The sequence below is a fragment of the Penicillium riverlandense genome (assembly GCF_028828495.1).
Source record: "Penicillium riverlandense strain IBT 135883 chromosome Unknown utg000003l_segment0_segment0, whole genome shotgun sequence".
Lineage (NCBI taxonomy): Eukaryota > Fungi > Ascomycota > Eurotiomycetes > Eurotiales > Aspergillaceae > Penicillium > Penicillium riverlandense.
In genome coordinates, this window is record NW_026643196.1 from 979564 (window position 1) to 1002679 (window position 23116).

The following is a 23116-nucleotide window of genomic DNA, read 5'->3' on the forward strand; positions in this document are numbered from 1 at the left end:
ATCGATGCGTGAGCTTCGACCGGGCCGGATGCAGGTAAAGCGTCGCTATGGTGCGTGGAAGCGGAAATCTCCACGCTTTTCGGCAGGGACAATGCCACACCTCGATCAACTTGACCCCACAGATTGCTCCTTCCCGCAACGTGTATGCTCCGGATCCGGGTGAGGCGTTGATGCAAACAGGGACGAGTGGGACCCACGCCCCCTCGAGTCTGGGGTTGATAAAGGGAACAAAGACCTTGTTGGTCCCGAGGGTGACAGTGAACTAGCTCTCTCCGGCTGGAGTCCCAACTTCTTATCCACGGTAAAGCTCGATGGAGACCAGTGGGGTTGGGGTACAATCGAGTTTGGAGACGTCACAAGGCAGAAGTTCTTCCGAATAGACGTGACACGCAACACTGAAGGGGGTTTCTGTGAATGGAAATTGAACAAGGGAACACAGAATGTCTAAGTGGCCGTCCCTGACGCAACTCGCCGACTCGCGGCTGCTCCGACTGCGCTTGACTCCATTCGGGCGCGGATGGCAGGCACGAGGTGATGATGATGCTGACGATAAAGAGGATTTCTCTTTGATCTCGCTGTCTTAGTTTTCACTCCGGACACGCTGAATATTCTTCGCCCATACAGCGTAATTAGTCTGCATGCGCCTGCAGCTACTGGTATCGCCATCTCTGACTTGAAGAAGAAATGCTGCTTGCGGGCGTGGTATACATTCGCACGTGGGCGCTAGTCCCAATTAGGCAATGGGTACGACAATGCATTGTTCCGGCACGAGATCTGGAGTTGGTGGATTGCTGTGGAGATACCTAGAGTAATGTAGCTAGAGATGTGTATCTCTTTTTGATCATCAGTGAACTGCACTGGGAGTATCTTGGTTGATCTGCCCGGGTACTCGATGTTCGCTATGGCCAGACAGATCCAGGCCCTATCTGCACGATTGGCATGCCGATTGACAGGCCGATCGATCCACCCGTCTTCTGGAATGCAAACTTGGCTTTGTTTGACATGCGGAATGCGGCCGGTTTCAGCAACAACACATCGCTAACACCACTCTTAAAAGCTATCCACCCCACAATCAGATGGTAAATGAGTCTCGACCACCATTCATGACGTGACTGGATCCTCCATTGTTACTGTCAGCCACTGATGGAGGTAGCATTTCCCTGTTCCGTCCCGTGTCTCCGTACATTGTTCGGGCCGGGGTATCACCACCATTGTATCCGAATCCAACCCTAGGGATCGATTCGTGGTCCAGAATCATACGTACATATAGCAGCCACAGACTGGATGTTGGTAACGCTGCGGTGTCATAATCCCTAGCTGTGCGGAATGTGAGATACAGTATCGGAATGTGCGCGTCGCGCGTGTGGATGAAGACTGGTGGTAGGCCGGTAAAATCAAGCGGGAGTCGGTTAATGCCGATATGACGAGAAAAGAAAAACAAAATCAGAACAATATTATTATCAATCCGCTTTACAATATGTAATTTGTAGAATGGGTTCACGTCAGGGAAACTCGGCACAGTTGTAGCGCTAGTGCTTCGCTTAAACGGACGAGGCCGCTAGATGAGCCAAGCTACTGCTTAGTGACTGGTCGTGCTCTCCAGTCTTTCTACCCACGTGTGCAGCAGGTTGATGGTCATTGCTTTTCATGCTGTGCACCCTGACGGATTTTTCCCGTGGCTACCATGTCTCGCGTCTCTTCGTGATGCTTCTACCTAGATTAAATGGATATATTGCGCCGGGGAGTTTACTGCCGAGGGACATGGACGGACATGCAGGAAGGGACTATAAAGCCCAAGGCCTGCGTCGCGTCTGACGAAATGCAGCGTTGACGCCAATTGCTGCTATTTAGCAAGTTATAAGATCGCCATGGGGAACCTCCGCTCGTTAATGCTCACTTGGGCCATTGCCACGGCTGTAGATGCCAGTGAGCCCAATTGGTTCCAGACAGTGCCGGACAACTACGCTGGTCAGTTATTATTGAAGATTCTCGTCCAAAATGTATTAACTAACAACTCTGTACACCCCCAGGCCCGACGCCTACTGGTGCTGCTCCATTCCTGGCAGAGGTCAACCCAGCACCCTTTGGCCAGGCTAGGTACACCCCCAATGCTCCCTTGGAGACATCGGAGCCCATTGCTGGTGCCAATGGGCGAAATATCTTCCATCTCATGGGAGATCTAAGGTTAGACTTCTTCTTTATTCAATAATCATCATTGACTAACCATCTCCACAGCCCGTACTTTTCCCCCTCTGAAGGATTCGGAGTGGATGAATACCCTCTTCCCAAGGGTGCGAGCATCACCCACATGCACATGCTCCAGCGCCATGGCGCCAGATACCCTTCTGCTGAGGAAGGCTTGGGTGCATGGGCCGCTGGCATTGTCAATGCCGGCCCGGTATTCACCGGCGAACTGGAGTTCCTGAATGACTGGTCCTACAAGCTGGGAGAGGAGATCCTTGTCCCGCAAGGCCGCCAGGAGCTTTTTGACAGCGGTATTCTAAACTTCTACAACTACGGCCACCTGTATGACAATTCGTCTAAGATTGTCGTGCGCACCACGCTGCAGTCGCGCATGCTCGAGAGTTGCGAGAACTTCCTCGCTGGTTTCTTCGGTCTTGACTGGAAGAAGCATGCCAATATCCTGGCCACCATTGACCCTGCTGTGACGGGTGACGAAGCATGCACAAAATCAGGGGAGACCATGATGGCTGCAATTGAGGAGCCGGTGGGCACCTGGACGGAGACCTGTCTGAAGGACCGCACCGCCAAACTGCGGCGTCTCACCGGGAGCTACAACTGGACCGTGACCGACACCTCCCACGCACAGGCTCTCTGTCCCTACGAGACCATCAGCCTGGGCTACAGCCCGTTCTGCCAGCTGTTCGACTATCAAGAGTGGCAGGGATACGAGTACATGCAGGACATCGAGTTCGCCGCCATGTCCGGCTTCCTCAGCCCCACGGGTCGGGCACAGGGGATTGCCTGGGTCGAAGAGTTCCTGGCGCGAGTTGAAGGCCATCTCGTCGATGTGCCAGCCAATAAGACCGGAGCCAATATGACCCTGGACACGAACCCGGTGACTTTCCCCCTGGATCAGGCGCTTTACCTGGAATTCACCCACGACGCCAACATCGTCTCCGTCCTGACTGCGTTCGGACTGACCCAGTTTGCGGATTTCCTGCCTGCTACCGGCCCGCCGAGGAACCAGCAGTTCGTCACGAGTAAACTGGTTCCCTTTGCCGGTCGGCTCAACATTGAGATCATCACGGCACCCCACAAAGTGTCGACCTGGCGGTCGCGAAAGGCGTCCTCGGAGAATTATGTGCCCGGTACTGGCAAGACGCAGTATGTGCACTTTATCCAGAACCAGCGCACTATTCCGCTGCACGCCAGCTTCGAGGCATGTGAGTACCGCGAGGACGGGTGGTGCGAGCTAGAGACGTTCTTGAAGGTGCAGAAAGAGAGCCTGGCCAACGCCGAGTTCCAGTATGCTTGCTTTGGGAATTGGACAATGAAGGAGTATGGGGCAGTGAGAAACGGAGTGCCCGTTTAGATCACTGTTGTAGATGCAGCCTCGTTCATTGTTCCGCCCCACCAGGTTGTTTAGGGGGGCCGGATTCTATTCATATAGAGGATCGTTGGAGCCGCACCTCGATTGGGGGCTCTCTCCTGGTCATCATTTTGTCTTCCTGTTGGTGTCTTTGTGGTCTTGTCGCGGGCATCTCGGTTCTGTAATCAAGTACACCTCAAAAATCTCGGGAGTTGGGCATATACTTGCCACTCCACTCCCCCGCAGTCCATTATCCAAGTTTCAGACCTTGAAGAGCCATACAATTAATCTCCCCGCGTGTGCCGATCGCTTCCCATGACGCACAAGTCCCCGTACTAAGTGGGTGAGGCCAAATTCGCCATCCCCAAACTAGTCAGGGCGGACAGGACGCGTGTCCAATGAAAAATTGACGATCGTCGCGCCAAGGCCGTTTCAAGAGGAACAAGGGTCCATTCGTATTCTTATTCTCTAAATAGCAGAATATGCCACCTCAGAGACAAGAGAACACAACTGCCCCCTCGGCATATGTCCGGAAAAATCTTTTAGCAAAGAAGAAGGAAATTTTTCTTTTAGATCTAACGCTGCGACACTCGAGCCGAGCAGCCAGGTCTCGACCTCGGACGCGCGTGTGCGGAACCAGAAGAATTGGAGACCCGAACCCTGGATGGCATCAGGGCGAAAAGAACGCGTCCTTTTGGTTCTCCGCATGCTGAGTCGGAGTTACTGGCCGATTTGGTGTATCCGGTACACTCATTGGCCCGCGATTCAGGTTTGCTCCACCGGCACCGAATTCTTGTTGGTCGGCCCCTGGCGAGGCACAACGCTGGGACAGGCACGGTTCCTGGAAGCTTCACATAGCCACGGTAAGCCTGTCTGAAAGCATTTGATATGGAAATGGATGTATAACTGAACATGGAGATACAAGAATGCAATAATCAACAGTGCAATTGCGCCTCTGCAGACCCGTTCGGATCGGTGGGATGCTCGTGGACCCGGCCTCGTCGGCATCTCCACTATCAACAACGCCCTGTACCCAATGTTCCCAAGGTTGGATAACCAAACAATTGGTTGCCCACACTGGCACCTTGTGCGGTGCAGTAAGTAGTAGTTGTCCACGACCCTCCCGGCGGGGCTTTGTTATGCCTAGTTCTGGTGGAGACACTCCGAGGGGGCCAAGAAAGCCGGCCTATGCAGGGAAGAATGCCCACAAGGCCCTGGGGCTCGGCCCTCGCATTGAATCCCGGCCCAGCAATGGTTCCGTCGCAGGTCGATCTCGTCCGATGGACGTACATAAGTCTGAGGCTGGATCGTCGGTTTCCGCCCCGGTCATTTTCTTTTTCATTCCCGATATTGTTGCGCTCCTAGGACATCATGCATCTAACAGGGAGCCTTGTTGTGTCGCTGCTGGCAGCCACTGGCTTTGCTCTCCCGGAAAAGAGCGCTGCCAAGCATGTTCGCAGCAACTCCGGATACAGTCTCAAGACACCTCCATTGACGACGCCGTGGACCGACAAAGTCGGCACTGATCCCTGGCCTGAGTACCCGCGCCCGCAGCTGGAACGCTCCAACTGGCAGAACCTCAATGGCGTGTGGCAGTATGAGAATGCGTCGGGTCTCGATGCCGTTCAGAGCCCACCTTTTGGTCAGAACCTAGGCCAGGAAGTGCTGATTCCATCTTGTCTTGAAAGTGGCCTGTCTGGTATGTTTTTGTCTGGGATGGCGTGTTGATCTTGATATTGACTGGTTATCACGAATAGGAATCCAAGCCGTAGATGCGCTATACTCATGGTTCTCGAACTCGTTCACTGTCGACTCTTCTTGGAAGGGCCAGCATGTTCTACTCAACTTCGGGGCTGTGGACTATGAAGCCACTGTTTTTGTCAATGGCAAGCAGGCGGGTTTCCATCGTGGAGGCTACTTCCGCTTCACGCTCGACGTGACTCCCTATGTGAACTTTGGTCAGGACAATGAACTGTGAGTGGCCCGGGAAAATCGACACGGACAAGAACTGATCAGATGGTATAGACTCGTTTTTGTGCACGATCCCACGGACAGTGGCGACTATGTCATTCCCATTGGCAAACAGACGCTCCGCCCGAACCACATCTTCTATACTCCCTGCAGTGGAATCTGGCAGAGTGTATGGATCGAGTCCACTCCGGCGACCTACATCACGCAACTGGACCTGGCTGCCGACATGTACGGACAAGGTAAGAGCTGATAATGTTCATTGAGTGCGCATTCGCAGTACTAATTTGATCAGTGAACGTCACCGTGCACAGCTCGGACCTGAACACCAGCACGCCCGTCGAGATCTCGCTGCACGAGAACGACAAGGTTGTCGCGACTCACAGCGGTCCTTCGAACCGCCCGTTCCAGTTCAAGGTCTCTTCGCCGAAGCTGTGGACTCCGGACTCGCCTCACCTGTACAACGTTACCGTCAAGATGGGCTCCGACATGATCCAGAGCTACACTGGTTTCCGCACTATCTCCAAGGGCACAGTCGACGGCGTTGTGCGCCCGCTGCTGAACGGTGAGTTTGTGTTCATGTTCGGCACTCTCGACCAGGGATTCTGGCCTGACGGCATCTACACGCCGCCGACGCAAGAGGCAATGGTGTACGATCTGCAGTTGCTCAAGGATCTGGGCTTCAACACGGTTCGCAAGCACATCAAGGTCGAAAACGAGCGGTGGTACCAGGCATGCGACCAGCTGGGCCTGCTTGTCATCCAGGACATGCCTGCCATGCGTCCGCTCCAGACCGAGGCCGACGGGGCCACCATCCTGCCGAACGCGACACAGCAGGCCGAATTTGGCCGCCAGCTTACGACCCTGGTGAACCAGCTCAAGAGCTTCACTAGCATTGCAATCTGGATCATCTATAACGAGGGCTGGGGCCAGATCACGGACTACTACCCGGAGTTCGGACTGACCGCTCTGGTTCAGTCGCTGGATCCGACGCGGCTGGTGGACTCGACCACGGGCTGGTTCGACCACGGCGCCGGCGACTTCAGCGATAACCACCACTACGCCAACCCGCAGTGCGGCACGCCCTTCTACTCGATCGACTCGAGCCCCTACGACGACACGCGGATCGGGTTCCAGGGTGAATTCGGTGGACTTGGAAACAACGTCTCCGTTGAGCATTTGTGGAACGTCCCGGAGGCCATTTTGACAATCAACCAGACCTACGAAATCGACATCACTATCGACGCGTGGAACTACCGCAGCCACCTCTTGCTCAGCGAGCTCCGTGACCAGGTGCAGCGCTTCGCGTGCAGCGGTGGCGTCTGGACACAGACTACCGATGTTGAGGGCGAGGTCAATGGCCTGATGACCTATGACCGCCGCCTGAAGCGAGTCGACGAGAAGCAGTGGAAGTCCGATATCCAGGGTCTGTATGATGCTGCTGATGCGCGCCGCAATAATGCCACCGTGCAGGCTTCTTAGTAGGGTTCTTTGAATATTTATTGTCTATACAGTTTTTTGTATAAATTTGGTTAATGATAGATTGTTCTTTGTTTCTTATTTCCATTGGACCCTGGTTATCTCCCCGCGTCCAAGGTTCTCATCTATATGAACGGGACTGTCAGAAAGTGCCATTGGTAAATAAGCCACCGCCTGTACATCCAAGGACCAAAGTGAGCTGTCACCCCGTCTTTCAAACTCACTTAAATTGCGCCGAGATACCCGAATTCCGTATCTCTGCAGGACAAGGAAGACACGACTAACTTACTATTCAAAAATCTGTACGAACCCTTTCTCATCCAGCGGCCAGGCCATGCAAGACTTTCCCCCGCCGCATCATCGTTCTAGAATTGAGGGTCTGGACAAGATCGGCACAGGGCATTGGTGATCGTCCAGCGCGGCTTGTCTGGGAAAGCCCAGCAGCGTTTCAGATTAAAGCAGAACCAAAAAACGCGTTCCCTAAGCACCACGAGTAATTAACATTTTTTTTTTTTGATCTATCACTTTGAGTCGGAGTGATACTTGTATCATTGACTTGATTTATCACTTCTTTGTCTGGCGTCCTTGGTTTTATGTCCGTGTGGCTGCTCACTTCGCACGTGTGGAAATCATTTCTTGCGCCTCTCCGGACATTCTACCACTCTCGGGCATCCGATCACACCATCACCCAGTACAAACCTGATTGCAAGCATCTATCCTTGAGACACCTGCGTCCGTCTGCTTAATCATGTCTGCAGCTAACTAGATAGTCAATTATTGCCGTTGAAACGGTGCGTGTGTGGGCCACCATCCCTGTCCGCCCCACAGCGCGGCGACGCCGTTTCCTGTCATATACCGAGACATAGACCCTGCTTGATTTCAAGCTTCTACCTGGATCCCATTCCATTTTACGAAAAATGAGTCATTAAGTTATTCAATTGTACAAATCTTGTAGCACACTGTAATGTGGACCAACGCTGAGATGGGAAGAACAGTTGGTGGTCCCGGAAGAGAATTCCATATCGTCTCGGCTCTAGACGCTAAAACGACGGGACCACAGCGGAGTCTTGTTTACGTCAACGGCTAACAGAGGAAAACTGTCAATACTGTTTCTCTGACCCCTTCCCCATGCTGTTTTGTCAGCCAACTCGGAGGTCTGACTGTTCTGAGCAAGTCGCGATCAAAGCGCTCTGCCTCGAGCTTTATGTAGATTGGATGATAGGCCACCTGTCACAGCTGTCAAAGAAAGCCAAGATTTTCTTATCTCCGCATTTTTCATAGTTCGCTTGTTTCAAGTGATTGGAGAACGTTTCGAATCTCAGTGGAGATTGCAAGGATCAGGGCACGCCTTGCTTGCCTTCCTCTCATGGTTTCCACGCCCGCTATGTAAAATGTCTCCAGACTCGCTATGCGCGTACTCTGATTCGGCGAGAACGACGGGTATAAAATCATTAATCTGGAAATGATGTTTCTGGCGCCCGGATCGTGGACCCATCGTCCTCTCCCGGGTAGGAGTCCCGCACTGTAGTTGGTAACTAAAATCCTGCAACGACACCACTGAATGGAGACCCAGCATGGCACCTCGTGGCTTTAATTTATTGCGGAGGGGCGAGTGGCTCTGACGGCAAGGCTTTGTTAGGATTAAGCAAGAAGTATAAATACGCTAGCGGATGCCACGACCCGCCCCGGTTTTTCCTTTGAATGCTTTTGCTTGTTTCTTCTTCTGTGCTACTCACGGGTCTTTAAAGACATCAACCCATATCGCGGTAATGGAGAGGCTGCTAGACGAAGGCTTCCAGCCGAAGCATGTCGACCGGAAGGCGCTCTATGTCAATTTCGAGGAGAGAATCAAGTACCTCCACGAGTTCCTTGAGTTCGGCATCGGTAAGATCCTCTTGCTAGGCATATGTCAGTCACAGCACTGACAAGAATCGGTGTACAGCGGACGTTGAGGCACTGGTAACGGGGGCCAAGTATGTCAAGGCCTTGATCCCCAGGGTGGTCACCCTAGTCTACGAGAAGTTGCTGCAACGTGATATCACATCACGGGCGTTTCACACACGGTCAACGGCCAAGGGAAAACCAGAGGACGAGGACTGGTTGACGGAGGACACGCCACAGATCCAACGCCGGAAGATGTTTCTGCGGTGGTATCTGAACCGGCTGTGTCAGGATCCGACCAAGATGGATTTTTGGCGATATATTGGCAAAGTCGGGTTAGTACTGTGTCAGATAAGATAATGCACGATCTGCGACTGAGACGAGAACCACAGAATGATGCATAGCGGACAGCTGCGCATGGACCCGCTCAGCGTGGAATACATTCACATCGGTGCTTGTATCGGATACATCCAGGACGTCATGATCGAAGCGATCATGTCCCTTCCGCAGCTCTCGCTGCGCCGCAAGATTGCCCTCTTGCGGGCTCTGACCAAGGTCCTCTGGATCCAAAATGACATGTTCGCGCGGTGGCACGTCAAGGACGGCGATGAGTTTGCCGACGAGATCTCACTCATGAGTATGGAAGACGGAGAAAAGCGGATGTTTGGTAGCAGTGATGCGTCGGTTTCCCAGGACGATGACAAGTCGAGTCTGCGCAGCACGAATAGTACGTTACACTCGAGCAAGTCGAGAGCAGACCCGTCGGGAGTCTGTCCGTTTGCGAACCTGGGTAAGGCGTCGTCGACCGAGACCAAGATCTGGGCGAATTAGGGAAGAGCTGGATATTATAGGACGGAAGGCATGGGCAGGCGCAGACATGGAGTTGTTCGGTAGTTCTCAGTGTTTGTTTACTTCAATCAACCAATTCTCTCGACCAGAGGACCTTGTATATCACGTGACACACCCCGGATCAGTAAAGGGGAAACATCGGCAAGCACGCCTTCCGTCATCGGCAGTTGGCCTCCACACGCGGGAAGGATCAACTGAGAGCTATCGATCGGCCCCTCCTCAGTCCTTCATACATAGTGGCATTGCCCTCCTCTCCCCCCTCTCTCTCACACATATCTCCCCACTCACCCACTCAATAAGATCCACCATGACGAACAACACCATCACCCCCCTCCTCATCAACAATGAGTCCGTCGTGACCGATGTCAAGTTCGAGGTCCGCGCTCCGGCCACCGGCCAGCTCTCAGGCCATTGCGCCAGTGCATCAGTCGACGATGCGACCCGCGCCATCGAAGCAGCAAAGGCTGCCTTCCCCGCATGGAGCAAGATGAAGCCCTACGCCCGGCGCGACATTCTCCTCAAGGCGGCCGACATCATGGTGTCGCGCAAGGAGGAGCTGATCCAATATCAGCGCGAGGAGACCGGGGCGGCGCGGCCTTTCTCGGAGGTCACGTTCAATCTGGGTGTTGACTTTATCAGGGACGTTGCGGGACGCATCGCTACAGTCGAGGGCTCGGTGCCCAGCGTATCTCTAGATGGAGAGAGCGCTATGGTGTTCAAGCAGCCGTACGGGGTGATTTTGAGTATTGCACCATGGTAAGTTAAGTACCGTGCAGTCTATCGTGGATCAGTATTGACCGTGTTGTAGGAACGCGCCCTTTATCTTGGGGACGCGCGCAATTGCCCTGCCGCTCGCTGCGGGTAACACCGTCGTCTTCAAGGGCTCGGAGCTATCGCCCAAGTGTTTCTGGGCGCTGGGTGATATCTTCCGGCAAGCTGGTCTGCCCGCTGGATGTCTGAATGTCATCTACCATCAGACCTCCGATGCTGCGCAGATCACCAACGCTCTGATTGCCCACCCGGCTGTGCGTAAAGTCAACTTCACGGGCAGCACAATGGTGGGATCCATTATTGCGTCCACCGCTGGCAAGTATATTAAGCCCGTGCTGCTAGAGCTGGGTGGCAAGGCGTCGGCCATTGTTCTGGACGACGCAGACCTAGAGAAGGCAGCGGCGAACTGCGCGATCGGATCATTCATGCACGTAAGTATTTTTCGTCCTTTGTGTCTCTAGTCTCACGCTAACTGCCAATACTAGTCGGGCCAAATCTGCATGTCGACGGAGCGCATTGTGGTCCAGCGATCCGTTGCGGACCAATTTCGGCAGAAGCTGGCCGAAACCTCGGAGAAAATGTTTGGCAAGGACGCACCGGCCCCGGTGCTGGTCAACTCGGCGGCCGTCTCTAAGAACAAGAGACTGGTGGCGGACGCCGTGTCGCGCGGAGCTAAGCTGCTGTTCGGTGAGGCCAACGCCAGCGAGTCCATCGATACTAGCATGCGGCCGATCATCGTCGAGGGTGTCACCAAAGATATGGACATGTACGCGACCGAATCGTTCGGGCCGACCGTGTCTCTGATCGTGGTGGATACCGAAGAGGAAGCGATCGCATTGGCCAACGACACGGAATATGGCCTGACCGGGGCACTGTTTACCAGCAACCTGTTCCGCGGGCTGCGCGTAGCCAAGCAGATCGAATCAGGGTGAGTACATTATTCTGGTCAGTATCAGACGCCGCGTCTAACTCTTGATCTCTAGGGCCGTCCACATCAACAGTCTGACCGTGCACGATGAAGCCGTCCTGCCGCACGGTGGATGGAAGAGTAGCGGATTCGGTCGCTTCGGCGGCGCGTCGGGCTTTGACGAGTTCCTGCAGACCAAAACCGTGTCCTGGATGGAGTAAGGGTGGCTATGGGATCTGGGGCATGCCATTTATAGCAGCGGTGTCTCAGCGGCACATTTTTCTGATTAATTGTAGATACGAACATATATCGCCAACTACACGCGACGAGGTGAACCACGACGGCATCTAGGATCAAATAAAAATGGTCTGTGATTTGTCTTACGGCCACGCTAAAAATGGTAGAGCGAACCAGGGCTGCTTGTCTCCACCAGTCAGGAACGGGAAATAATCCTAGGTCTGGCCAAGTGAGACACCAACAAAAGTTATTCGGTTACCTAGCACAAGTGAGATACTTACATACCCGGTACCTTAGCGTCCAGTATGTACAACGTTGCCCCTGATCGACCGTTGATCTTTTCCACTAGGATCTCTGACCCGAACCAGTTTGTTTTGGGCGTGTGGAGTGTGGCCATGCTCTAGTGACAGTGTTGGTTCGTTGAATATTTTGCAGAATTACATACAGACTTCTGGAGGTGCTTCCCCCGCTGGTATAAGTAGCGCATTATTATTGTCTCCGTACATTCCTTGGCCAGGCTAGGAATGGCACGGAGGGTTCCAGCCGTGGCGTCGAAAGGAAATGAAAGGCTTGCCATTTATTGTTGTTGAGTGGGGAAACCCAGCGCCTATGTTCCTAACGAGCCACCCACGGCAGTTGTCTTACTCGAGGCGAATTGCCGCCAATACTTCCTCTTTATCCGTGTTCCTCAGTCGGCCCTGCCGTCCCCTGGATGTACGGTCCCCCCGGATCATCGATTGCCAACCCAGCCGCAGCAAACACGACCGCCGCCCACGAGGAGGCGGTGTTAACGCATGGCACCGTCACATCTGTAACAAACAGCCCCCTGACTACATCCAGTCAGTAATCCTCGCTTGGCCCTACACTAGGACTAACAAAGCCGCCCCACGGGAGGCCCTGAGATATGCTCCACCCGCATTCTGATTGACTGACTGACAAGCCACTGTTAGGCTCAAGGCGGACTTGCCCGTCCCTCACGTAGAAATAATGCTGTCTCCATCTTTCCCTCCCTCTTTGATCTCATCGCCACACTCTCTTTTCGCCTCCTTCGGCCATTCAGCTACGGCTAGTCACTCTTTATTTTAAAAGCAATATCGATCGTCCCAACTCCGTCATTCTTTCCTAAACAAATCACAAATCACATTCCAAGATGCGCTTCTCTACAGCAACCGTCCTTTCAGCCCTTGCGGCCCTGGCCACGGCCTATACCCAGCCCGACTACAGCAAACCGCCCACGGGGAACCCCATCTCCTCGCCTGGCCTGAACGAACAGATTCCCGAGGGCAAGCCCTTCACCATCACCTGGGACCCGACTACTAAGGGCGACGTCTCGCTGGTGCTGCTGCGCGGTCCCTCGTCCAACGTCCAGCCGCTCGAGACCATCGTCGAGAAGATCCCTAACTCGGGCTCCTACGTCTGGACCCCCGGCACCAACCTCACCCCGGATACCACCCACTACGGCCTGCTGCTGGTTGTTGAGGGCACGGGGCAGTATCAATGGTCTACTCAGTTCGGCATCTCTGCGCCCGCTGGCTCTAGCCCGGGTTCTGGCTCTGGCTCTGGCTCTGGCTACACCACCACCACCACGAGCACCACCTCGAGCACCACGACCGAGTCCACAACCTCCACCACCACCACGACCACCAAGAGCACCACTACTACCAGCTCCTCGACCGAGTCCACCACTAGCAGCACCACCACCACAACCGCGGTGACCACCACAACCGCTGCTTCAGCCCCAACCACCACCATCACGACCGTTGTCATCCCCAATCCCTCCAACACCGCGGCGCAAAGCAGCACCCTACGCGCGACCACCCCGCCCTCACCCACCACGCCCGCCAGCCCAACGACAACCCCCTTCAACGCCGCGGGCCGCAACGCCGTCAGCGTGGGCGCCGCCGCCGTGGCCGGTGTGCTTGCTTTCGCCATGGCCTGCTAATCTAGTTGCCTTTACTTAAGGGATTGCGCGCTGTTTCGTGTATTTTGCGATATCTGTTTGTGTTTCATGTTTTCTGTTCTCTAAAACTATGAACTCTTCTTACTCGCGATCGATCGGGGGTTCATATTGTTTCTTCTTACGCGGCTATGCTATGAGACACCTACATACCTAACGGAGATACCCCCTGTTAAGTTAAGATTCCAGTTGATCGATCGGATAAGGACCTGTTTATTCTATTTTATTCTACTTGATTTTTATTTCCTGTGAGGCATTCCACGGTTGTCATCACTACGCGCCTTGTACTTGTACTCTGTTTCTGCTGGTGTTCCACTGCGCACATGGGCAAATCCAGGCCGTAGTGGATGTGCTCCTAATTCGTATAATTTGCTTCGGGCTTGATGGATATCAGGCATAAGCAGTAGTAGCTGTTGTCTCTCATAATGATCAAGAGTTGTACTGTTTATCTTCCATCCTGCAGATCTAGATCCGATGGAGTAAATAAAGGATCACGTGACCGATAAGCGATAAGGATTTTTCTCTCCCATCGACTTCAACTCCAACGCTCTCGCCATCTTGTCTGTGCTGCTGGCGGTACTTCTACCTCCGCAATTCACCCCATCTCCCTGATACCACCTCTAATCCAGCACCATGGCACAAGGCATCATCAAGAAAACAACCAAGCCGTCCGGGGGCGCACCAAAACGGTACGTTCTTAGCACTACACGCAATGTCTCGAGAAACCCACCTTAACGCAAGGAACTCTTCAGGCCGCCGTCCAAGACGACAAAACCTGGTCCGCGCCAGGTCGCCCCCAAGAAAATCGCTCTCATCAAGCAGAAGAAACTCAACAAGGTACGACTGAAAACCCCCACCCAGCACTGTCTGTGCATGTGGCCTTGCTCCATCCAGTCGGCCCTTTTATTTTTATTTTCTCTTCCATGAGAATTCTAACTGTTATACTGTTGTTATCTAGAAACTCTCCTCCGGTCTCGTCGCAAAAACGGAACGCACGCTCGCGCAAAAGGCGGGTCATCTTGAGATTTTGGCTGGTGGGAAGAAGTCGAAGGCGAAGGCGGGTGATAATAAGGGTGGTCAGAAGAAATGATCTGGTTTCTTGTGTCTATTGTTAGTCGTTCAGTTAAGGAGTTGGTTTGGGTGTGTATTTCAACCCATCATCATCAGACATATAAGAGTTGGCTGGTTGGCTGGCTTTTACTAGCGATATTCATGAATTGATGCGATACCCTGTTTTCACTTCTTTTTTCAGTTCCCAAAAATCTACAATCGTAATCGGCATACGGACGTTTCATCATCTTGCTTTTATTCCTCTCGAATAGTAAGAAGTACGTATGTAGGGGAAAACCATGTACAGTAAATAAAACAGCCACAGGGCCGGGCCGTGTTGAAAGCCCATTCATAAACCCACATGGCCATATCATCAATCATCAACAAGAAAGAAAGAAATTCAAATGTCGTAATCCATCAGCAATAAAAAAAATAAAAAAAAAGGGTATCAATAAATTCCAACTCCAATCCTTGTTCGCAGCCCTCCCAATAAACCCACAAATGCGCAAGCACGATCGCGATCATCCTCACCTTTGGAACTTGGAAACCAGTGATGGGACGCCAGCTTGTTCGATCAAGTCGCGGCCTCGATCCATCCAGACCTGGAATCCGGCATCGGTCGGGTCAGAGGGGAAATCATCCCACACGGCGTTCACCGAGTCAGCGTACGAGGACCAGACGCCCTTGGGGACATCGTTAACCGACCACGCGGGAAGCTTTGCCAGGACGCACGTATAATAAACATAGAGAATGCGGCAGAGCAGATCGACGCGGTCGACGTAGTGCTGCTGGCTGGGATCGGGGTTGTGGCCACCGTCACCGAGAGTTTTCCACCACGAGACACGCCAGCGGAGGGTGAGCAGGATCTGGCCCAATTCCCCCAGGAAGCGGATGTGAGTTTCGTGGGAGATCTGCTTCCACTTGATGTTGTAGAAATCGCGCTCTAGTTTGCGGAATCCTTCGACTTCGAGCATGCGGCACACGATGCGGGAGAGTTGCGCAGCTAGCAGAATGTCGCGCTGATGTTCCGGGTTGTTGATGTCCATGGATCGCTCGTCGCTTGTGGAGTCGAGCGAGACGAAGCTGTATCGAGCACGGCTGGGCATGTTGTTCCATTGTGACAGTAGCGACTAGAGACGCATCAGCAGATGAAAAGACAGAATATCACGAAGGGTACTCACATAAGCGTTGTTCATCGGGTCGCAGTCCTTGACGCAAGACAACCAGTTCTTCGATTTGTCCTTGGACTCGACGATTCGACGGTCGATGAAGTCAAGGAACGTCGACTTCGAATTGCCATTGTACTCGCTCAAGCCCTTCAGGAATTTGTAGGTCTCGCCCAGGTCGAGGACATACAAGGATCCCCAAGACTGGCTGGCGCGGATGTTGAACCGCCCTTGGCGCTCACCCAGGAAAGACAAGAGTTGGTTCAGATCGAATTCGGATGGGATCTCCATGCGGACTCTAGTAGATCCATCGATCGTAGGATGGTTGACAGCTCGTTGAGCTGGAGATAGTTAGTCGGAGTCCAAACAGTACACGAAATAGGGACGTACAGATATAATTGCAGGTTCCAAACTCAACAATGCTGGAAAAGCACGCACGCGCACAGGGCTGCTCGTGGAGAGTAGGACGACAGGCAGTGCATGGTGAGATTCCATCGCACTGAATCATAATTAGCTTTCGTCTTGAAAAGGACATCAAGAATCTTACCTTGCGTTTGTTCAACCGGCATTGCACACAGGTATCCTTGTTCTTCCTCCGCATACCGGCGTTGGCTCTTCCAACCATGCTCAGCGGGCCCTTGCGACGAGCCCCGCGTGGAGGGGTGACAAAGTCTGCAGACGCAATGGCACCGCCTTGTCCATCTTCCTGGACAATTTGCAACGGCTTGGCCGGGGTCTTGTCTGAGGAATTGGCCGAGTTGCGATTCTTGCGCTTGCGGACCGTAGCCGGAGACTGGATCGCGAGCGCGCGTTGACCGGCAGACGAGGAGGTTCGGGATTTTGACGGCTTGTCCGAGAGCAATTCTATCGGAGTCTCGGTGACCACGAAAGCGGGGACAGGTTGGGAGGCCTCGGGGGAACTAGCGTCTGGAGTGATGACTTTCCACTCGTCCTCATCCAACTGGTGTTCTGCAAAGGCAGGAGGGTCGTCACTGGTCGAAGAATAGGAGCATTCGTACAGTCCAGACAGATCGCCAGACACGGAGGAGTTCTCGGACTTGTATTGAACATGATCTGTTTGGTCATTCTTCTGGTACGCCGAAGCGTTCGTTTGGAGCGAGCCAGCTGTCATCTGGAGCTGGGACTCCAGTCCATCGAGCCAGCGTAACTCGAGAGACCGGGAAGCGGTTTCAAACTCGCGCAAGGAAGAACCTTTGGGCTGCTGTGACTCCATTGAGAGCGGAATGGAGCCTTGCGCCGGATCTACATTGTTCATAGACATGTCCGGTGTGAGGTCCGCCCAAGGCTCCGGCACCAGCGGAAAGGACGCCGGGATCTGATGGAACGACATCATGGCCTCCGCCGAGGCATTTGAGAATCCATGACCGTGCGGCATCTCGCCCGCATCGTCGATGATAACCGCACCCGTAGAAGGGTTCTGTCCTTTGCCGTAGGGGTAGAGGAGAGGCGTTTCGGGCATCCCCAGCCCCGCAACAGAGTTGATGAGCTGGAATTGCGGCCACGACTCATCAGGATGGAAGTTGTCATCGGTTGAGGAGGGGATCGTCCTGGGACTGATGGTGCCGCTACCGGTGCCCTCGATGGTACCGTCGGTGTAGTTGAAGTTATCAGGCGCGATACCACTAGAATGACACAGTCAGTGTACTGGGCCATGGATCGTGCCACACGGGATCGAACCTATTATGAAACTCGCTGGACTGATCCAGCAGCGACCTCGTTAGGGGGCCCTGGAAGGACCCTAGATCGGCGATATCGGCATCGCACTGGCTGGACTCCTGGCTGGTGTCCCACTCGGGCGGCTGGTCGTATCTTTCCCAGGAAGCAAAGCCGTCCGTTTGCCAATTGTCGAGAATTTTGGGGTCGATACCCGCAGCGGTGCCGGCGGTGCCGCAGTCCATACAGGGTACGCAGGAAGGGAGTTGGTTGACAGGGAAGCAAAAGACGCAAAAAGACAGCGCTTTTTGCGACTTTGCGGATCAGAAGTCGAGGGAGATGGCGCGACAGATAGACAGAACGTGGGTGTGAAAGAAGAAAAGGAGGAGAGATGAATCAACCGGTTTTTCCCCACCACAGATTTTGCTGATACGCACAGGCCAGGTTTCAAGAAGTATAGACAGGAGATCAATAATAATGAATGCAATGGGGAATTTAGAAAAAGAAATGAATTGAAACCGGACAGTCATCAATCTATTCCATTATCAGTTGAGTCAAAGTCCGGCTTACGCGAGTCGATCGTGTCAGAGAAATTGATTCTGCAGGGGTCAGAGCGAGGGACTATAGGATCGGACGGATGGCTTCCGCGTAGCTACTGTAGTAGGGTATTTCATAATATTGAATGCTACATGATCCTTATTATTCTTCTTCTTATTGGAATCATCAAATCCGTGCCCTTTCCGACGTTTACTTCTTCTCCGGATTAGAACAAAACAAAAACTCTTCAACCCCGACGGATGCGGTTCACCGCAGCCTCTTTTCGGCGGAACCCAAAACGGCGGGTCATGTATGGTCAATAACTTGTCAATACATCACAATCCTTGTTATTTTACCACATCTTGCGGTGTACCGTAAATAATAACAGAACCAAACCCGTCTCTCAACTGCCGTCCCCCTCAGCCTGAACAGCTTCACCGCGACCAGAAACGCTCCGGTCATCCAAGAAGGAAGGCCAGCACCGGGCTCAACCCTTATCCAGCGTGCCCCAGATGTCGCTATAAGTGCGGGAGACGCCCCTCCCATAACTCTAGGACAGTAATAATCGCCATTAGCGCTGAGAAATTCATCAGCCATGCATATCCTGGTAAGTCGAGGGATCGACATGCTTACTTGTTTTTTCTTTTGTCACTCCAGAAGAGCAAAGCACAGCGACATCCTGAATGGTCATTAATGCGCGCCACAGGTGGTCAACGATGATGGCCCGCCCAACAGCCGCCTCTCGCCATACATCAGGCCTCTCGTAGACTCCCTCGAAGCCGCCGGTCACCAGATCTCCGTGGCCATCCCCGCGGCATCGCGGTCCTGGATCGGCAAAGCACACTTGATCGAAGCGGCGCTGACCGCAAGCTACGTGGATCGCGACGCATTCCGCGCCGACGGCACCTGGGACGAGCAGCATGCGCCATCTTCTTCAACAGAGAACCAGGACTGGGTGGTAGTCCGCAACGGCACACCAGCCAGCTGTGCCCAGCTGGGTCTATACAATCTCTTCACAGACCGCCCACCCATTGACCTGGTGATCTCGGGCCCGAACCACGGACGCAACGCCTCGACGATCTACAATCTGTCTTCGGGGACCGTGGGCGGGGCCTTGGAAGCTGTATTCTGCGGGAAACGCGGTATCGCCGTCTCCTTCGGCAGCAAGGATGAACAGCCCGCGGATATCATTTACGCGGCCGCCAGGCTAGCCGTGCGGTTGGTGGATCACCTGGTGAGGAATTGGGATCCGCGCGTGGAGCTGTATAATATCAATATCCCCATGCGCGAGGACGTCGAGTCTCGGCCTGTTTGCTATACGCGCACTCTGCCCTATTACTGGTCGAGGGGGTGTCTGTATGCCGAGGCGGGCGGTGATTCGAAGATGGTGAACGGCACATCATCCAATGGCGTCTCGTCGAAGGAGCAGTGCAATGGCGTTGCGGTCAATGGACATGCTGAGGCGCCGGGCCGTAAGCAGCGCCATTTCAAGTGGTCTGCCGATCTGTCTGATATGAAGAAGAGCCTGCAGGCCAGTGAAGAGGGTACGGATGCGCATACCGTGCTGAACGGGTCTACCAGGTATGATACCCTCTCTTGGTTTCTTGTTGATTGTCCTAATCGTTTTGCAGTGTGACTGCTCTCCGTGCAAATTTCTGGCACGTCCCCGGCCTTGAGGGGCCATTGCACCTTGATGAATAGACGCTACATGGGTTTAATGATGGGCTTCTTCTTTCTATTCAACAGACGCTTATATGGAACGGTTTCCATGTTGCATTTCGGCGCCGGGTTTCTTGGGGTTTGCATCATGATAAATGATTTCGGTTTGATCATTGCCATCTTTCCAGAAGTATAGAGGGGCGGGCATGGAGAGAGACTGCCCTAAATCACCAAACAAGTCTTGTACATACATAATACCCGAGCAAGAACGATTACAAGGAAAAAAATACGAAGACCATTTACGACATGCCAGAGTTGGAACTTATTCAGCCACGATCATCAAATAATTCGGCCAAAAAAGATTGCTATTCAAGGAATACGAGATTCATGGGCATATGGCTAATCAGTGTAAGTAGAAGAGGTGTATCACGGGAAACAAAAAGCGCAACAGATGCGTGAAAGCAACAAAAAAAACACAGAGCCCTACAGGGCACGCGCGGCCTCTCCTGCACCGCTCTCGACGGTCGACGCCTGTTCGGCTCGCATCTTGCCCTTGCCGACACCACCCTCGCCGACACCCATGCGGCGGGCGACATAGCGTTGCGCAACGACACCCGCAGACAGCGAGAGTGCCTCTTCCACCCACTCGGCAACCCACTCGCGCGGATCGACGCCGCCGCTCTCAATAATCTCCGCGATAGCCTCTGGCGTGACAGCTCGTGGCACTTGCGCGTCCTCGCCGCCTGGGTTCTCCGCAGCAGGGGCCGAGGCATCGAGCCACTCGATCCATTTCTGCGGCAGGGCCTGGGAGACGGCGTGGAAGGCGATGCCGTGTACGGGGTCGTGCAGGTACAGCGCAAAGACAATCTCCTCTTCTGTCTCGTCGGCAGCCACTGCGCCGGCCGGGGTGGTGGCCTTCTCCTCGCCCGTCGCGCCCGCCTGGAACAGATCCTTGGACACGCTCTGGCTCACAGCCTGGATGGCCAGGAAGATATCGCTGCTCCGCACGGGGTTGGATTCGCTCAGCACTTCTGTGGCTTGCTTCGCTGCTTCTTCGATTCCGCCCCGCGTCGAATAATACTCCATCGCGTAGGACTCTGCACTCGCGCGCGCCAGCTTGGTCCCCGGTACGAGACCTGGCACCGCAGAGATACTCCGTGGGCTGCCGGGCGTGACTGTCCGCCACCATGGCCCGTCGTTCCAGCCTGCGCTCGTGAGTTGGTAGCCCGCAATGTCTATTCCACGCTTGGGAGCGGACTCCTGGCCGCGCTGGATGACCAGCAAGTCTCCGCCTTCGACTTGGGCCATCACGCGCGAGAACACGCTATACACGAGAGGGTCCAGTTCGGGGTACCCGGACAGATCGTGCGTCACATGGATCTGTAGGCGTTCGTGAGAGGAGATGGGAGGCGCAAGGGTGTGGATGAGATTGGTGAACGTGGGGATGGCCATGTTGCGCAGCTCGCCGCCTATGTATCAGGGTTAGGTAGGAACTACTTAGAGTTCAAGGGGAATCAATACCAAAGTCTCTTAAAGCTCCGACATTACCCTTGACCTGCTGAGCCCACCGCTGGGCCTCTTCATTGTTCTGGATCTCCTTAACAGCCGCCTCGGCCTGTTTCATGGCCGCGCTGGCGGTTGCGAAGAACCCGCCCCACCATCCGCCTTGAGACTCCTCATCGGTTGCATCCTTCTTTTCAGGAGCAGCTTGAGCTTGATCGGCTGGCGGCACGGGACGGGAAGGCCGACTTGTCTCCTCGGACGCGCGGGCGGCGACCTTGTCCTCGCTGGTTCGGTCGATGGTGGCACTAGGCCGGGGAGAACGTGCGGTGGATGGCCGGGGTTTGTCAGAGGACAGGCGAGGCGTGCCGGGACCGCTGCTGGGGCGCTGGGTAGCTAGGTGGTCCAGCTCGGCCAATATGTCCTCCTGCTCGGGTTTGGCATTGTTGGAGGCCGCTGGGACGGAACGGTTGGATTTCTTGTCGGCTGAGTCGACGCCGAGGTTGTCGAACTGAGCTAGGAGCTCGTCGCTGGTGGGTTTGGCAGCCTTGGGCGGCATGTTTGGGGGTGGTTCAGGAGAGGTGACGCGCAGCGGTTGAGTAAGCTCGAAGGCGGTGATGCCGATGCTTGGACTGCCAAGACCTAGCATAAGAGAGTTGACTGGAGTAGCTGGGGTAAACTGAATGCCACTTTATATCTAAATTAGAAATATTGAATTCGATCGTCAGATGGGCAGGTCTAGGATTTCATTATCCTGTTTTTGGCGGGTTTTGTTGGTTCGTGCTTGATTGGAGACTATATACCCATGCCGATATATACTTCTGCTCGTATAGCATGTTATTTTGGTCCATGACACTCCTTTATTAATACTCCCGATCATCAATCATTCCACTCCTTTCCCCTGAAGTTCATCACGCCGGGCGACAAGCATCCGGCACTCGGCTCCATTCCGTGGCGGGACCGCGGCGGGGTTCCTTCAGTTCCCGCGATGGCTTAAATACACCCTTCTTCCCTATTATTCTCGAGAAACATTGAATTGAACCGCAGGACTTAGTGCTATCTACACCATTGAACTCATTGGTAAACCCACTCTACCCTCTTATTGGCCAGGATGCCCGCTTACCCGGGATCTACTCTACAGCCGCCACCATGCGTCTGCCCTACGTCCCGGACCCGCCGCCAACCAGCACCCCAGAGGAAGCAAACATCCTCGCCAGCGTGCAAGCCCGTCGAGCACCCAACCCCCTGCTCCCTCTCGACCTAGCACTTCTGCACTCGTTCCCCGTGGCGGATGGCTGGAACTCGTTTATCGGCGCCATTCGCACCCGCACCAGCGTGTCCACCGTAGTCCGGGAGCTGGCCATCTGCCGCGTCGCTGTGATCAACGGCGCCCATTTCGAGTGGGAGCAGCATGCGCCACTGCTCACAGCGGGCGGACTGAGTCGAGAGGCGTTGGATTTGGTTGGGGATACACAGGTGGATTTCGCGGATGAGAATAAGACCACAGTCCTCAGTACGGAGGAAAGGGCGGTGCTCAAGTATACGGACGCGATGACCAAGACCGTGTCGGTCCCAGATGAGATCTTTCAGGAGTTGAAGGGTTGTTTCAATGAGAGGGAAGTGGTGGAGATAACGGCCACCGTTGCGGCCTATAACTGTGTCAGTCGGTTCTTGGTTGCACTGGATGTTGGGGAGAAGAATCATTAAGGATGGAGATTGGCGGGATGTTGATTAACATGCTGCAGATGATACCTCGTATATGGACTGTCATATACGGTTTCCGATGAAGTACCCAAAAGAGTATAACGTAGCTCTGCAAGTACCTTGTATAGTGTCGGAGCATTTGGAGTAATTAGGCCCCGAGTGATTCCTACTATACCGTTTGTGGGATCATTTTTGTTCTCCTTCCATGCGTAGTGATTATGAGG

The 23116-nt window shown here is 54.0% G+C and overlaps 10 protein-coding genes across 10 annotated transcripts; 8 read left to right on the forward strand and 2 right to left on the reverse strand.

Moving 5' to 3' along the window:
• Positions 1–1868: 1868 nt before the first annotated feature.
• Positions 1869–3556, forward strand: N7474_004030 (histidine phosphatase family protein; the record flags this gene model as incomplete). The annotated part of the gene is made up of 3 exons (XM_057195445.1): positions 1869–1968; positions 2031–2184; positions 2236–3556. 3 exons carry the CDS (start codon positions 1869–1871, stop codon positions 3554–3556), a joined length of 1575 nt encoding a protein of 524 aa, XP_057052841.1.
• Positions 3557–4924: 1368 nt separating this feature from the next.
• Positions 4925–7003, forward strand: N7474_004031 (glycoside hydrolase family 2 protein; the record flags this gene model as incomplete). Its single annotated transcript, XM_057195446.1, has 4 exons — positions 4925–5252; positions 5311–5527; positions 5579–5763; positions 5817–7003. The coding sequence occupies 4 exons, from the start codon at positions 4925–4927 to the stop codon at positions 7001–7003; spliced, it is 1917 nt and encodes a 638-aa protein (XP_057052842.1).
• A 1766-nt stretch (positions 7004–8769) lies between these two features.
• On the forward strand, positions 8770–9712 carry N7474_004032 (protoglobin family protein; the record flags this gene model as incomplete). Its single annotated transcript, XM_057195447.1, has 3 exons — positions 8770–8884; positions 8943–9216; positions 9274–9712. 3 exons carry the CDS (start codon positions 8770–8772, stop codon positions 9710–9712), a joined length of 828 nt encoding a protein of 275 aa, XP_057052843.1.
• Positions 9713–10037: 325 nt separating this feature from the next.
• On the forward strand, positions 10038–11629 carry N7474_004033 (aldehyde dehydrogenase; the record flags this gene model as incomplete). Its single annotated transcript, XM_057195448.1, has 4 exons — positions 10038–10486; positions 10539–10932; positions 10987–11429; positions 11485–11629. The coding sequence occupies 4 exons, from the start codon at positions 10038–10040 to the stop codon at positions 11627–11629; spliced, it is 1431 nt and encodes a 476-aa protein (XP_057052844.1).
• Positions 11630–12795: 1166 nt separating this feature from the next.
• Positions 12796–13587, forward strand: N7474_004034 (GPI anchored serine-threonine rich protein; the record flags this gene model as incomplete). Its single annotated transcript, XM_057195449.1, has 1 exon — positions 12796–13587. One exon carries the CDS (start codon positions 12796–12798, stop codon positions 13585–13587), a length of 792 nt encoding a protein of 263 aa, XP_057052845.1.
• A 648-nt stretch (positions 13588–14235) lies between these two features.
• N7474_004035 (DUF2462 domain-containing protein) lies at positions 14236–14692 on the forward strand (the record flags this gene model as incomplete). The annotated part of the gene is made up of 3 exons (XM_057195450.1): positions 14236–14291; positions 14355–14439; positions 14561–14692. 3 exons carry the CDS (start codon positions 14236–14238, stop codon positions 14690–14692), a joined length of 273 nt encoding a protein of 90 aa, XP_057052846.1.
• A 487-nt stretch (positions 14693–15179) lies between these two features.
• On the reverse strand, positions 15180–17737 carry N7474_004036 (Zn(II)2Cys6 transcription factor domain-containing protein; the record flags this gene model as incomplete). Its single annotated transcript, XM_057195451.1, has 5 exons — positions 15180–15782; positions 15834–16159; positions 16209–16317; positions 16366–17461; positions 17517–17737. The coding sequence occupies 5 exons, from the start codon at positions 17735–17737 to the stop codon at positions 15180–15182; spliced, it is 2355 nt and encodes a 784-aa protein (XP_057052847.1).
• Positions 17738–18624: 887 nt separating this feature from the next.
• Positions 18625–19730, forward strand: N7474_004037 (5'/3'-nucleotidase SurE; the record flags this gene model as incomplete). The annotated part of the gene is made up of 3 exons (XM_057195452.1): positions 18625–18636; positions 18736–19610; positions 19661–19730. The coding sequence occupies 3 exons, from the start codon at positions 18625–18627 to the stop codon at positions 19728–19730; spliced, it is 957 nt and encodes a 318-aa protein (XP_057052848.1).
• A 441-nt stretch (positions 19731–20171) lies between these two features.
• On the reverse strand, positions 20172–21837 carry N7474_004038 (DUF5427 domain-containing protein MTC1; the record flags this gene model as incomplete). Its single annotated transcript, XM_057195453.1, has 2 exons — positions 20172–21157; positions 21210–21837. The coding sequence occupies 2 exons, from the start codon at positions 21835–21837 to the stop codon at positions 20172–20174; spliced, it is 1614 nt and encodes a 537-aa protein (XP_057052849.1).
• Positions 21838–22337: 500 nt separating this feature from the next.
• On the forward strand, positions 22338–22895 carry N7474_004039 (carboxymuconolactone decarboxylase family protein; the record flags this gene model as incomplete). Its single annotated transcript, XM_057195454.1, has 1 exon — positions 22338–22895. One exon carries the CDS (start codon positions 22338–22340, stop codon positions 22893–22895), a length of 558 nt encoding a protein of 185 aa, XP_057052850.1.
• Between the last annotated feature and the right edge of the window lie 221 nt (positions 22896–23116).